Source organism: Mauremys reevesii, linkage group 3 (assembly GCF_016161935.1).
Source record: "Mauremys reevesii isolate NIE-2019 linkage group 3, ASM1616193v1, whole genome shotgun sequence".
Taxonomy (NCBI): domain Eukaryota; kingdom Metazoa; phylum Chordata; order Testudines; family Geoemydidae; genus Mauremys; species Mauremys reevesii.
Genome location: NC_052625.1, coordinates 48,070,034 through 48,084,616, shown reverse-complemented (window position 1 = coordinate 48,084,616; position 14,583 = coordinate 48,070,034). Strand labels below are relative to the sequence as shown.

The window sequence follows — 14,583 nt, the reverse complement described above, 5'->3', positions numbered from 1 at the left end:
TCAAATGTGGAGCTTTGCAGGGCATTTTACCTCCTTTGAAACGGGTTCTGGGAACATACCCCACAGTCAGAATATTATGTAACAATAAATGTACCATCTAGAGATAATTCAGTTATCTTTCTTTAATGAATAGCATGCAGTTGTTATACAGGAAACTACTTTATTAATACACATGAGGTTTTCCTTATAACAATCCACAACTTGTACCAGAAAGCAACACATCTCTTGTTATATATACACATATGCAGTATTTAATCACCTTTTTACTATTTAGAGGGGAAAGAGTTTCTAAGGTGGTTAAGCTATGTATCATCAATACCATGAAGCTAACCTATCAGTTGTAATAGCTCCTATAAAATACCAGGGCGAGATTGCAATAAGACTTGAAAATGGGCTACAAATCCCAGATATGCTCAAGTAAGCAGTGAACCAAAAATAAAAATAGGTAGATCTGAAACCAAGAACTAGACAGCATTCATCTAATTCATGACCACTAAAGGTAGAGTTCATAGGCCAAGGTTTTAAAGTGTCTTATTCAGCTCTGAATGGCAATTATTGGACAAAGATTTCAATTACAAAATTTCCCTTCTTTCAAAAGGGTTAAATTTCCAGTACTGCTTTTCTATGCTCTGCATATATAATACCTTTTACAGTTTCCATCGTCATATTATTCTAATGAAGCAAATTAACAGTGTTCTCTGATAAAGACGTTAGAGGATGAGGCTGAAGGCCTTAGAATTTATCATTCTAGGATATGGTTACTACCAGAGAGAACCCTCAAGTTATTGTTTTGAAATGAGCTCTCCTTCTCTCCATTCGCCTCTCAACTCCCATTCTGATAAAGAATTACAGCTCACTTTCATGAGTTTTTTTAAAAACATTATTTTAAAAGCTGTCCCTCCTCCTCTTTCTTTCACTCTCCCTCCAGAAAGAGTTTTCAAACCCATACAGCTTTATTTGAAAAAAAGCAGAATTGGGAATGGAGTGAGAGGGGCAGTGATATAACTGGTCTTCCTCCCTTCTTTATTAACGTTGTTGTTCCTACAACTGAGGGGACGTTTAATAACAACATTTGTGCTTAGAGGCTCTGGGGATTTTGTGATGTGCATATATGAGTATTGGATCTCTAACTTCATTTTAACATATGGCCTTAAAAAAAAAATACGAAGTTGAGGGTGAAAGAGATGAGAGTTCTCCACAGAAAAAATGAACAGTACATTAATCCTATGTGCCACATACACTTAGTGTCAGGTGCATTTGAGTACCTTATCAGTTTTGATGCTCCTTTAAAAAAAAAAGACAAGTTGAAAAGTAAAAATAATCTCTACAATGTGATTTGCTTTAAATAAATATCCCTTTTTTCACATACATCTGCCATATACTGAAATGTGTATTTTTCTTTGACTTTTCCCCCACCCTACAGTTCATAATGTAAAGCATTAAGGAACAGTCTTCTAATTAACAATTTGTTTGGATCATTCCATTACAATATCATAGTGTTGGAAGGAGAAGAATTAAAAAAAACATAAAAGTGTTAGAAGAACTAGTTTATAGTAGAGTCTTACCATTCTAATTTGCACACTGTAAAAGAATGAATCACTTCAGCTATATACAAACATTAGGATATCAATGAAAGAGGAATATGCATTTGGTTTTTGTGTTTTTGTTTTGTTATAATAATGGAAAAAAACAATTCAAATTGGTTTGAATGAAAAAAAGCACGCCTACCAATGCAGCTGGGTTTCCTGAAACCTTTTTGATGTTCCTTGCTGGCATTCCATGAAGATGACTAAATCTACTCTGGAAACCTACAAGCAAGCATTAGAGCTCAGTTTAAAACATATTTTATATTACAGACAATCACATTCCTAAAGGTACAGTAGGAGATGGGAACCAAAAGGATTACAAAACATTTTTTTTGAACAACAGAATATTTTAATTTGTTGTTAATTTTACAGCTGCACCATTTTGTTACGTTTCTAAAACTATTGAATTATTTTATGAAAGCTATTGAATTACAAGTTTAGGGGCTGATTCTGCAAACCCTGACCCACATAAAGGGTACATTTGCACTGCATCAAGGGTTGCAGATTTGCAGTTTGTGTAGACATACCTGTGCTACCTTTAATCTAACTAGCTTGCTAAAAACAGTAGTGAGGACACAGAGGTGTGAACTTTGGCACAGTCTGCACAAGTGAGTACATGGGGGGTGAGGGCGGGGTGTCAGGTGGCTTTGTGCAACCCACACCGAAGCCTGAGTTGATGTTACAGCACTCTCACTCCTATTTTTAGCTAGATGAGGTATGTCTATAAAAGCTGCAAACTACAGTTTGCACCCAACTGCAATGTAGATGTTCCCAAAAAATTCCATTGAAGTCACTGCAATCAGTGGGACTCTTGTAGGAGTACAGGTTTGCAAGATAAGGGCTTAAGAAAAATAATCAATTTTGTACCTTCTGAACTTGAGAGATACATTTGCCAATGATTGCAATTTCCAGTCTTAGCACAGCTCTAAAAAAAATCGTGAAAATTCTCAAACTAATGAAACTGTAAGATCAAGACCAACCGTCACACACTTTACATATCAGATGCAGACTACAGACATATTTTTCATTGAACCCAAGCTACTATATTATTCTGCCTTTGAGCGTTACTGACCTCTCTTCCCTGAATGGGACATAAGAGGGAAAGCACCAGTTAAGATACTTTCAAAGACTGGATCAGGCAATTCTTTCTCCAACTCTGTTGAGTCCTGTTCCCACCAGTGACCGACCCCAGTGATTCCACACGCACCGCCAGATTCATTTTCATGAAACCAATCACTCTGCTCATCATCACCTGTGTAAATATAATAAAACCACCCCACCCCCAAAAATACAGGTTTATTATCCACAGAAACCACACTTGTAATCACAATCTTCTTTTTTGCTTTATAGTTGTACTGCAATTATTTGTATACAACAACTCTGCTTGGAGAATAGGTTTTAATAGCATGACAAGTAATGCCATCAATAAGAATACATGAAATGTAATGTTTTAGAACCAATTTAGAAATGTGAAAAACAATAATAAACTGGTTAATCCTTTGGCGATAACTGCAGGGAAATCCATTTAAGTTACTGCTCTTTTCCCATTAACAAAACACAAGCCTTAATCTCCTGCTGGGAATTAAAAGGTATAAAACTGTGAAACCAGTTCTTTGCAGCTGATAATGGTATATAATTAGCTTAATTTCATGATTTGTATGGCATGTAAAAGGGGGAAACAATCATGAACAGATGTGACTAAATAAAATTAATCTGATTAACTTCATTAAGAAATAAGTTTTGAAAAAGTTGATTTTAAATGAAAAGTGACAGTACCATGAAATATACTGAGAAATACACTGTATTGCATTTTGAAGTTAGTCATTTTTAACAAAAAAATTTAATGGACATTTTCAGTAAATATTAGAGAGAATGGCAAAAGCAAGAAAAATTCAACATTAAACATCAAAGTCTGCCTTTAACTAATCTGATATAAAAAATAATCCCCTCCCCCCACAAACATTTAATTAAAGGTGAACTGCTAAGTTTTAAAAACACTCTTTTGTACAAACATGTAGAGGTAGTAAAAAAGAAGAGTACAGAGCACTGTATTTTAAACAAAAGTTTGAGACCATCATTCTATCATTGAGGTCCTGAGTTGCTAATTCTCCACTTACTTGCCTCCATTTAGTAGGAAATCTGTTAAATCCGACAATATCCTCTTAAGACTTCACTTACTGTTTGTAAATCCAGGAGTTTTAAAAGTAGTATGTTATCGGTCTGGTACCATGCCTGGTAGTGTAGTTGTACATAACGTATCCAATTTGTTCATCATAACTATTTCCATGTATAAAACTGTATAAAACTGTACCATGCCTTACACACTTAAATCTGCAAGACTACAAGAAACACCCATTACATGAATGTTTAACAAACATTTAATATGTATGGGCTAAAAACATTTAAGGAAAATTATTCATTTAAATGTGATTAAATATATAGGTGGCTTTACACAGTCAAGTTTATGTCAGCCACGGAAGAATTTACATATCAGATGTATTTTGTGAAGTATCCCAGCATATTTTAATATTTGAATATGGGATAATCTGTAACACGATCAGCAATTTGTTACTTGCACTTCGATTGTGCTAAATGTTGTTGTCACTCTGACAACAAAAAGAACACATTGTCATGAAAATCCAAGCAGAGCCTTGAGGAAAAGTGGAAAAACAGATATTATAATAATCCACGATTCAATTTTGTAATTCAGATCTGAGGCAATTCCCCAATATCAGGCCAAGCATAGCACTACTGGCTGGAAGTGCTGGTTCTGGCCTGGCTGAGTCCAGTGTTAAGAAGAATCAAAACATCTCACTGGTCCCTTATGGATTAAATGATGGCCTTAAAATCCTCAGTGGTAACTACTAACACCAAAATTGATAGGTTCCAGAAAAGGGTAAGAGAAGAAATAAGAGGGGAAAAAAGCCACTTGTAGAATGAGCAATAACACAGAAGTGGGGAAGACGGGGAAGTAGGAGGAGAAAGCTGGAAACAGGGATTTTTTGTACACAATGTCTATCGAGGAATTCAGCATATTTCACTCTCCCAATTCTCACACTGGCACATATCTATTTTGCTGTGACTTTTCACAAAGTCTGCCCCTCATTAATTCTATCCTTGCCTTCCTCAAGGTCAAGCTGAATTTCTCTCTGTGGATCTAATCCATGACGATCCTCAGAGCTAGAAGAATAGTGGTGGACAAAAGACTGAAAACATTTTCATTTCAATCTGGCTCTATTCAAACCCCTTTCATTTAGTTTTTCACTAACTTTTGTACTAGTGAAATTTGTTCAAATATTTGGTTACAGAAAGTCAGTTAAATGAAACAGGCTATAACTAAGAAATGAAATTTGTGAACAGAAAAAAAGGATTAAGCAATACTAAAAATGACTTGTAACTCTGCCAAGCTCAAGCCTCAACTATTGGGACTGATGATTCAAATTAGGCTGATGTCTGGTATAGAGAAAAGCAGATTTTCTTGTACCCATATTTAAGTTCAGATACTATGGGGGAAAAAAAACAAATAATGAATGGATCACTGGTGGCTAAACATGATTTGTAAATAGCAATCTGCTGCTCAACTTTTGTGAACACAGAGAGTAACTACATACTTCCATCAAGCAACAGACTGCACTGCAAGTTCTTCAGCATTAAAGAGACTGGCTACTACTGGTACTCTATAGTAGGTAGAATAACAATACTTGTATCTCAGAAGGAAGTTAAGTATAATTATTTCAATTTTGCTTATTGGAAAGCTACCGCACAAAGAGCTTAAGTAATTTGCTCAAGGCTACACAGGAGGTCCATCGCAGAACTCGGAACAGAACCCGAGCCTCCTGACTTGCAAGATGTTTATTTGGCCACCTACTCTTTGACTGTTTAATTAAGGGTATGTCTACACTGGCAGAGTTACATCACCGGCAGTTACATCGCTGCTCAGAGAGTGCTGAAGGGAAACCGCTGTTATGTGTTTACACTGTCAGCTGCCTGCGCAATAGCTTGTTCATACTTGCGGCACTTGCAGTTGTATTCGGAGCGATGCACTCTGGGCATCTATCCCACAGAGCATCTCTTCTGCCACTAAGAGTGGGTCACAGGGCATCCTGGGTCCTGTTCCAATGTCTCACGATGCATTGCTTTACATACCAGCAATATGCTTCCATCTGCATTTGGCACCATCTTTCAATGGTTTGTGTACTGCGCGCTCTGCCTCTTCGGTCTGAAGGAATGGATCCTGCACTGTTGACCAATATGCTGCTCGCTCTCACTAACACGTCACGAGTGGCAGTGGGGTTATTCCTTAAATTACAAAGGCAAGAGGAGTTTGACATTCATCTTGCCACATGTAGTAGCTACAACACGAGATTGCTTGTAGCATTCACGGAGGTGATGACCACAGTGGAACGCTGCTTTGGGGTTCGGGAAACAAACACTGAGTCGTGGGATCAAATCGTCATGCACGTCTGGGATGACGAGCAGTGGCTGCAAAACTTTTGGATGAGGAAAGCCACATTTCTGTGTGATGAGCTCACTCCAGGCCTGCAGCGCAAGGACACGAAAATGAGAGCTGCCCTGCTATTGGAGAAGTGCATGGCGACCGGTCGGTTTCCACAGTGCAGTCGCTAATCAGTTCAGAGCGGGAAAGTCGACGGTTGGACTCATGTTGACAGAAGTGTGCAGGGCCATAATCTCATCCTGCTCCGAAAGACCGTGACTCTGGGCACATTGTGGATGACTTTGCACAAATGGGCTTCCCTAACTGCGGACGGGCGACAGATGGTATGCATATTCCAATTCTGGCACAAGACCACATAGCCACCAAATACAATAATCACAAGGGGTATTTCTCTATTGTTCTCCAGGCTCTTGTGGATCACCGTGGATGTTTCAAGGACATTAACACAGACTGGTCCAAAAAGGCAGAACACTGGCCTTTTCAGAAAGCTGCAAGCTACTTTCTTCCCGGACCAGAAGATCACCGTAGAAATGCCCATTGTGATCCTGGGAGACCCTGCTTACCCTTTAATGCAATGACTTTTGAAGCCATACATGGGGAATCTTGACAGCAGCAAAGAGCGGTTCAACAAGCTAAGCAAGTGCAGAATGACTGTTGAGTGTGCTTTTGGCTGTTTAAGGGCCCGCTGGTGCTGCCTATATAGGAGACAGGACCTGCTTATGACAATATTCCTATGCTTATAGTCGCATGCTGTACACTCCATAATATTTGTGAAAGGAAAGGCGAAAGTTTCATTCCGGGCTGGACCACTGAGGCTGAGCACCTGGAGGCTGAATTTGAACAGTCAGAGACCAGGGCTATTAGAGGGGCACAGTGTGGGGCCATAGGGATCAGATATGCCTTGAGGCAGTAATTTAACGCTGAAAGCCACTAATATTTGTTGTTATGCTTGGGAGTGCAGTGCTTGTAATGCTAGAAGGTGATTGTGATTGGTGCAGACAATGTACTGTGAAGGTTTAAGAAAATTGCCTGTTGCTTTGCAGGGCTCTGTTTGCTTTCAGTTGATGGATAAAGATTTCTTTCAAACCAAAACAATCCTTTTATTAAAAAACAGCAACTGGAGGAGACAAAAAAATTAGCACTGTGGGGGATGGGGGAAGGGAGGGTCCCAGAAGGAGGCGGGGTCCTGGGATGGTTAAAGATTTGTGTATGTCCAGTACAGCAGAGCAGGTACTGTACTTCAGCAAGACTAAACTACAGAGGGACAGATGTTGAATGCAGTGGGTACAGGGAGTCCGCAGGGCTCGACTGAGGCAGGGCAAGAGTGGAGTGCAGCGGGTACAGACCAGAGCCAGAAGGTCTACTCCCATACCCCAAAGACCACTATTTTAAAAATATAAAGCATCATAAAGGCACTTTTAAGCCATCTGTTAGATCCCAGACCAACAAAAGATTGAGGCCTCTCCTCCCTTCCCCTGACAAGATTGCTGCTGAGGAGGAGAGTGGAGCTGTTATGGTCCTTTTGAAAAGGGTTGCAGATGACACAATGGAAATTAAGTCCACCATGTTCACAATGCCAGCTACAATTACATTTGACTCTTCCCTGTTAAATCTGACTGGGTTTGTAAGGGAGGCTGAGGGACTTGTATCTGGCACTGAAGATCAAATCTAGGTACCCAGATTCAAATTCAGCATAATATCAGTGAGATCAGCTCCTTGAAAACAATTTGGAAACCTTTAAGGTGATCCTTGTGTAGTAATTTGCAAATTGTGGGGGTCCTGGAGGGGGATAAAAGGGGAAGTCCCCCAGCTCTGTGCAGAGATTGTAATTTACCAGAGGCATAAAAGTACCCTGCCCCAAAGCCTGCCCTGGCACTAAATCAAATGCCACTATTGTCCATTTCCTGAAATGTATTCTTAGTTTATTATATAGAAAGCTAGGGAGAAGAATGAATGCTGGAATGCTTTTAATCCTAGGATCATGATTTTTCAGGACCTTGCTGGACATAGTGTGAAACACAGGGCTGCTTTTAATAATGCAAGGAACATGGCTAGCTGCAAAAAGGCCTTAAATACCATAAACTGTTTCAAGACATGTACCATGTACAGCATGGAGAAGAGACCCATGTCTTCCAAAAGCCTTAAGAGTCAGAAAACTTCTTTAAAGGACTCCAACAAGATTAACTGTCTGTGTTCACTACATGCTCCTGTATTAAAAAATGGATCTGTGGTCCCTAGTGAACTCTTAACAAAAAGATTTGGTCTAACTTTTTTCTTTTTTTTTTTAATAAATGTTTAATTGGTTCCAGGCAGACAGAGATTGAAATGCTGCCCTCCTTTCAGCTGCCTGCCCTCTTTCTTTTCCTTTCCTTTCCTATTCCTTTGCTCATCTGTTCTTTTTTCCCCTCTTTTCTTATTTTTGAAGGAAAATTGAATAACATTTTTTTTAAAGGCAGTTTATATTGACAATACTGAGCCAACATTTTAGCAAACCAAACTTTCTCATAGTTTAATTTAGGCACTTAACCATTCGAGACATGTAAAAAAGTAATTATAGCAGAATGGTCTGGGTTAAGTTATAGTATGTGCAACTACAAGTCCCAGCACACTCAGTGGTATATCAAAAAACAATATTGTGCATCAGAAACCCTACAATTATGCAATACTTCATAAACATTGCACCCATTAAATGCAGAGAAATACACAACCTAATCTTGTTTTAACTTAGTGCTAGGGTGGGCAAACTACAGCCTGTGGGCCGGATATGGCCCGCCTGCCATTTTAAGCTGGCCCTTGAGCTCCCTGCTTAACTTTTAACAAGTTTGGTTAAAATTTGCAGGAGATAATGCTGCCCACTTCTTTTTTACAATGTCACCTGAGAGTGAGAACAGACATTCACATGGCACTTTTGTAGCCGGCGTTGCAAAATATTTACATGTCAGATATGCTAAGCATTTGTATGCCCCTTCATTCTTCGGCCACCATTCCAGAGGACATACTTCCATACTGATGATGCTGGTTAAAAAAAATAATGTCTTAATTATATTTGTGACTGAACTCATGGGGGGAGCATTGTATGTCTCCTGTTCTGTTTTACCTGCATTCTGCCATATATTTCATATCATAGTCTCAGATGATAACCCAGCACATGTCTGTTTTAAGAACACTTTCATAGCAGATTTGACAAAACTTAAGGAAGGTACCAATGTGAGATTCCCCAAAATAGATATAGCACTTGACTCAAGGTTTAAGAATCTGAAATACTGTCCAATATCTGAGAGGGACGAGATGTGGAGCATGCTTTCAGAAGACTTAAAAGAGCAACACTCAGATACGGAAACTACAGAACCCGAACCACCAAAAAAAATAAAATCAACCTGCTGGTGGCATCTGACTCAGATGATGAAAATGAACATAAGTCTGTCCACTCTGCTTGGGTTTTGCTCAATAACAATCCAATCATCAGCATGGACGCATGTCCTCTGGAATGGTGGTTGACACATGATGGGACATATGAATCTTTAGCACATCTGATACGTAAATATCTTGAGGCACCGGCTACAACAGTGCCACGTGAATGCCTGTTCTCACTTTCAGGTGACATTGTAAAAAAAGAAGTGGGCAGCATTATCTCCTGCAAACTGTAACCATAATTGTTTGTCTGAGCATTTGGCTGAAGTAGTACTGAGTGGATTTGCAGGCTCTAATTTTACATTGTTTTATTTGTAAGTTCAACTTTCATGATAGAGATTGCACTACAGTACTTGTATTAGGTGAATTGAAAAATACTATTTCTTGTTTTTTTACAGTGAAATACTTGTAATCAAAAATAAATATAAAGTGAGCAGTGTACACTTTGTATTCCGTGCTGTAACTGAAATCAATATATTTGAAAATTTAGAAAACATCCCAAAATATTTAAATAAATGGTATTCTATTATTTATAAAAGAGTGTGATTAATCACACGATTAATTGTTTTAATCGCTTGACAGAGCTAATTTGTTCTAAAACCTCATTTAACGATACCTCAATCTGGGACAGTTCTTCAGATTGGGAACGGCTCAGGTTTGGAAATCTCCCTCACATCCTCAGCCGTGAAAACTGATACAAAGAATTCATTTTGTTTCTCCACAGAAGTAACTAGTCCAAAAATTAAGAGATTAAAAATGGCGATGATCTGTTGTGACATTATCTTTCCTACACAGAGCAATAATTAATCTCACTATCGTCTAAGAATGCTATTTTGGAACCATTACTTTCCACTAGAAACCCTCACAAAATAGACACAAATAACTGATAAATATCAAGTCGCAACATGAAATGGGGACAAAGAAAAAATACAATTCTTGAAATAGAGGTTAAGCCTGCAAAATGTATAGTTATAATCCTCTGCCACTTAATTAAAATTATTGTTGGAAAGGATCAGAAATGATAAAACTGAATGGCTATGGACTGAAAAAAGGAATGTGACACCACTGAAAAAAATTACTACTTATTGACCAATGATGCCCCCAAGAAAATAATTATATGAACTAACCTTTGCTTTACGATGTTTTCAACATTGGAATATATGAAGAACAAATAATACTCAGAGGGATATTTCAGATCAGAAGTAAACACCATTTATGGCCCAGATTATTTTATATAGGGAAATACAGGTGTTTTAAAAAACAAATCAAACACAATTACACCAAAAAAGTAGGTTAGAACGCCAATTGTTTTAAACGTACAGTTAAGACATTTACAAAATCATAATACAACAAGTATCAGAGGGGTAGCCATGTTAGTCTGTATCCACAAAAACAACAAGGAGTCCGGTGGCACCTTAAAGACAGATTTATTTGGGCATAAGCTTTCTTGGGTAAAAAACCCACATCTTCAGATGCAAGGTTAATACTACAATTAACACTAGCCTTCTGGTAGCTCAATATATAAGGAAATTACAAGATAAACAGATCTCTCTGGTCAAGAAACAAATAGGAATGAATTATAACTTACAGACAAATAGCTGCTAAAAGGAAATTAAATAGGCACTTTCTGCAGAGGATCTGAAGGATCTAAAACAAACCACTGTGAAAAGTTCATGTCCCCCGCAAGAAAAAACCAACAATGAAAAACCATTGTTAGATAATCTTGCACACTAAGGGTACGTCTACACTACGGGATTATTCCGAATTTGCATAAACCGGTTTTGTAAAACAGAATTTATAAAATCGGGTGGAGCGCGGCCATACTAAGCACATTAAATCGGTGGTGTGCGCCCATGGTCCGTTATTAGCGTACCGAATTTCTGGAGCGTTGCACTGTGGGTAGCTATTCCTACCCATAGTTCCCGCACTTGCCCCTATGCTTTGGGTTGAGATCCCAGTGCCTGATGGGGCAAAAATCATTACTGTGGAAGGATGGAGCAACTGGCACAAACTGATTCAGCAGCGCTACACAGAAGCAAGCTTTTGCATGACAGCAGAGATGGTTACTAGCCATATTGCACCATCCAAACCCTTCCATAAATTGGAACTGAGGATGATCATGGCTACCAGTCCTTTTGTACCATTTGCTGCTAGTGCCCCTGGCCGATCAGCCAGGGACGCAAAAGCCAAGATTGGTTACTAGCCATATTGCACCTTCCATCGTTTTGTACCATTTGCTGCTGTCATAAGTGCCCCTGGCCGATCAGCCAGGGGCTAAAGCAAAATTGGGAATGACTCCTGAGTCAATCCTCCTTTGGTATCTAAAAATAGAATCAGTGCTGCCTAATATAGGCAAGTGTACTAGAGAACCACCGTATCATAGAACCAGAGAGCACAGCTGCTCTGTGTCAGAGCCTGCAGAAATTATGATCTGTATGCTATTCACAGGGGGTGCTCCTGTAACAACCCCACCTGTTGATTCCGTTCTTCCCCCAGCCTTTCTTGGCTACCGTAGCATTGTCCCCCCACTTGTGTGATGAATTAATAAAGAATGCAGGAATAAGACACACTGACTTGTTAGTGAGAAATGAGTGGAAGGCAGCCTCCAGCTGCTATGATAGTCCAGACAGGACATTAAGCAGTGTGTAGGAGAGAAGCCCAGCATCCCACTGCTAGTCCAGGGGCAACTGAATCTTTTCTTTACACATGAAGGGTGGGGGCTGATGGAGCTCAGCCCCCTGTTGCTATGATGAGGATGGTTACCAGCCATATTGCACCATCCATCCACCAGAAAAAATTAGGGCCAATAGGCTGATGACGAGGACGGTTACCAGTCCTTTTGTACCATCAGCTGAGGCTGATGATGAGGATGGATTTCCATCATTTTGTACCATCAGCCGCCCATGGCGGGGGGGGGGGGAGCAAGGATGTTGGTGTTGAGTGCTGCACTATCGCGTCTATCTGCAGCATTCAGTAAAGATAGGGTGACATGTAAAAGAGTCAGAGGATTGTTTTACCTTTCGCTTCTGGGGGTGGGTGAGTAGATTGCCAAGCTATGCCCTGACCCGGACACTGTGTTTGACCCTAGAAGCATTTGGAGCTCAGCCAAGAATGCAAATACTTTTCGGAGGCTGCAGGAACTGTGGGATAGCTTCAGTCCTCCAGTCCATGAGCATCCATTTGATTCTTTGGCTTTCCGTTACGCTTGTCACGCTGCAGTGCGCTGAGTCCCTGCTATGGCGTCTGTCTGGAGATTTTTAAAAAAGGATTCTGAATTTCATCTTCTGTAACGGAGCGCTGATAGAACGGATTTGCCTGCCCTTACAGCGATCACATCCGCATGGTCCATGCGGGAGCTCTTTTATTTTGATTTCGACTGCATCGCCACCCGTGCTGATCGGAGCTCCACGCTGGGCAAACAGGAAATATTCAAAAGTTCGCGGGGCTTTTCCTGTTTACCTGACCACTGCATCCGAGTTCAGATTGCGGTCCAGAGCGGTCACTGGTGCACTGTGGGATAGCTCGGAGGCCAATACCGTCGATCAGCGCCCACACTAACCCTAATCCGATATGTTAATACCGATACTAGCGTTACTCCTCGTTAGGGAGGAGTACAAAACAGTTAAAGAGCCATTAAAATCGATATAAGGTGCCTCCTAGTGTGGACGGTTTTGGCGTTAAATCGGTTTTACGCTCCTAAAACCGATTTAAACGCCTAGTGTAGACCAGGCTTAAGCCTTACAAAACAGAAGAAAAAAAAATCACAAAATGCTGACGGGAATGCCATGGTACAGGGAACCATATTCTATCTTCTGGAAATGTCTAATTGAAAAGGAAAAAAAAAAAAATCTGCTCTGAAGTCAGAAAAACTGAGTCAACTGTTATTTCAAGGATACCCTAAATTCCTCAAAGAAGAGTCCTGTGTTAACTGAAGTAAAAAAATATAATTAAGGCCCAAATATTGCGTGTCTTACTTGTATGAACAAGGAAAGCAGGACTTGACCCTATGCTTTGAAGAAATCCCACTATTAGTAACATTACTGTGGAAGGATGGAGCAACTGGCACAAACTGATTAAAAACAAGTTACTGAGAACTTTTGAGAAACAGTATATGTATAGCCTTTGAATAACCAAACTAATATTGTCTAAATCTGTAATATTTTGTTATTTTGCAACCTGATGCCCTCTTTTACTGTTTAAGAAAATACTCTGCACTTTCAATAAATCCAATAATCATTTACAAAAAAATTAACTAAAAAGGGGGATTAAGCTATACTAGATTTAAAATACAATTAAAATGGTTACACATTCTGAATTGAAAAGATGGTTTAATATATTTCACCACCAGTACCTTTGATTCATAAATACAGTAATCTGCTTTCTGATGTATGCCAACATGATAGCCTTGGGGCATTAGCTGCACTTTAAATTACAGGTGGATTTTTACTGAAATCACACTGTCCAAAGGAAAAGTGAAAAGTTTAAGATGTGTAGGAAATCCTCAGTGGGGAGAAAACTCCCTAAATAATATTGGGCTTTTCAGTCTTATTTTGGATTGATAAGAGACACTTAGTCATTGTTCAGAGAACTATCATCACTATATCCAGCCCTTGTTTTTTAAAACATTCTGGATAAATGTTGGAAGGGCTATCAGTCTCTTGTGAACTTGTCAGATAGAATACTGAAGAGATTGAGGTATGCATGATGTACTCAATACCAGTCTTAAAACACAATCTTCCCTAATATTATAAGCTTCACATACCAGCCTTTTGAAATAATCAAGGAATTTAATTACTTAAGGTCTTTGAGACAGGACACCTTTCCATAACATTTAAGAAGCTAGAAAAAAAAAAAGCTATACCTCAACTCACTAGGCAGTCTGTTAAAGCAATTTCACCAACCAATGAAATAACTTGTAATGATTACAGAATTTAAACTGATGCAGTTTGGCAAAAAAAAATTAATGACGTTTCAGTACCTTGTCTTCCCTCATCATTGGTAAACAAACCAGCATCACTGCTGCTCAGGCTGCTGGATTCACTGTAATAAAGAAAAGAAACAAACAGATCAAAAGAACAATTGATCTCTCACTTGTAAAATTTTAAAGAGAGGAGGCTGTTCTCAGATAGA

The 14,583-nt window shown here is 39.2% G+C and overlaps 1 protein-coding gene across 6 annotated transcripts in view; it reads right to left on the bottom strand.

The window, feature by feature from the left end:
* GPATCH2 (G-patch domain containing 2) overlaps window positions 1-14,583 on the bottom strand; it is a 173,730-nt gene that overhangs the window by 139,782 nt on the left and 19,365 nt on the right. For 5 of the 6 annotated variants that reach the window (XM_039530865.1, XM_039530862.1, XM_039530863.1 and 2 more), the window contains 3 exons: window positions 14,432-14,493; window positions 2,659-2,838; window positions 1,729-1,808 (listed from right to left, as the gene is read on the bottom strand). In XM_039530865.1, the coding sequence (XP_039386799.1) occupies window positions 1,729-1,808; window positions 2,659-2,838; window positions 14,432-14,493 (322 nt within the window). Of the gene's footprint in view, window positions 1-176; window positions 1,285-1,728; window positions 1,809-2,658; window positions 2,839-14,431; window positions 14,494-14,583 lie in introns of those variants that run through there. The other variant, XM_039530864.1, reaches the window with a different exon arrangement.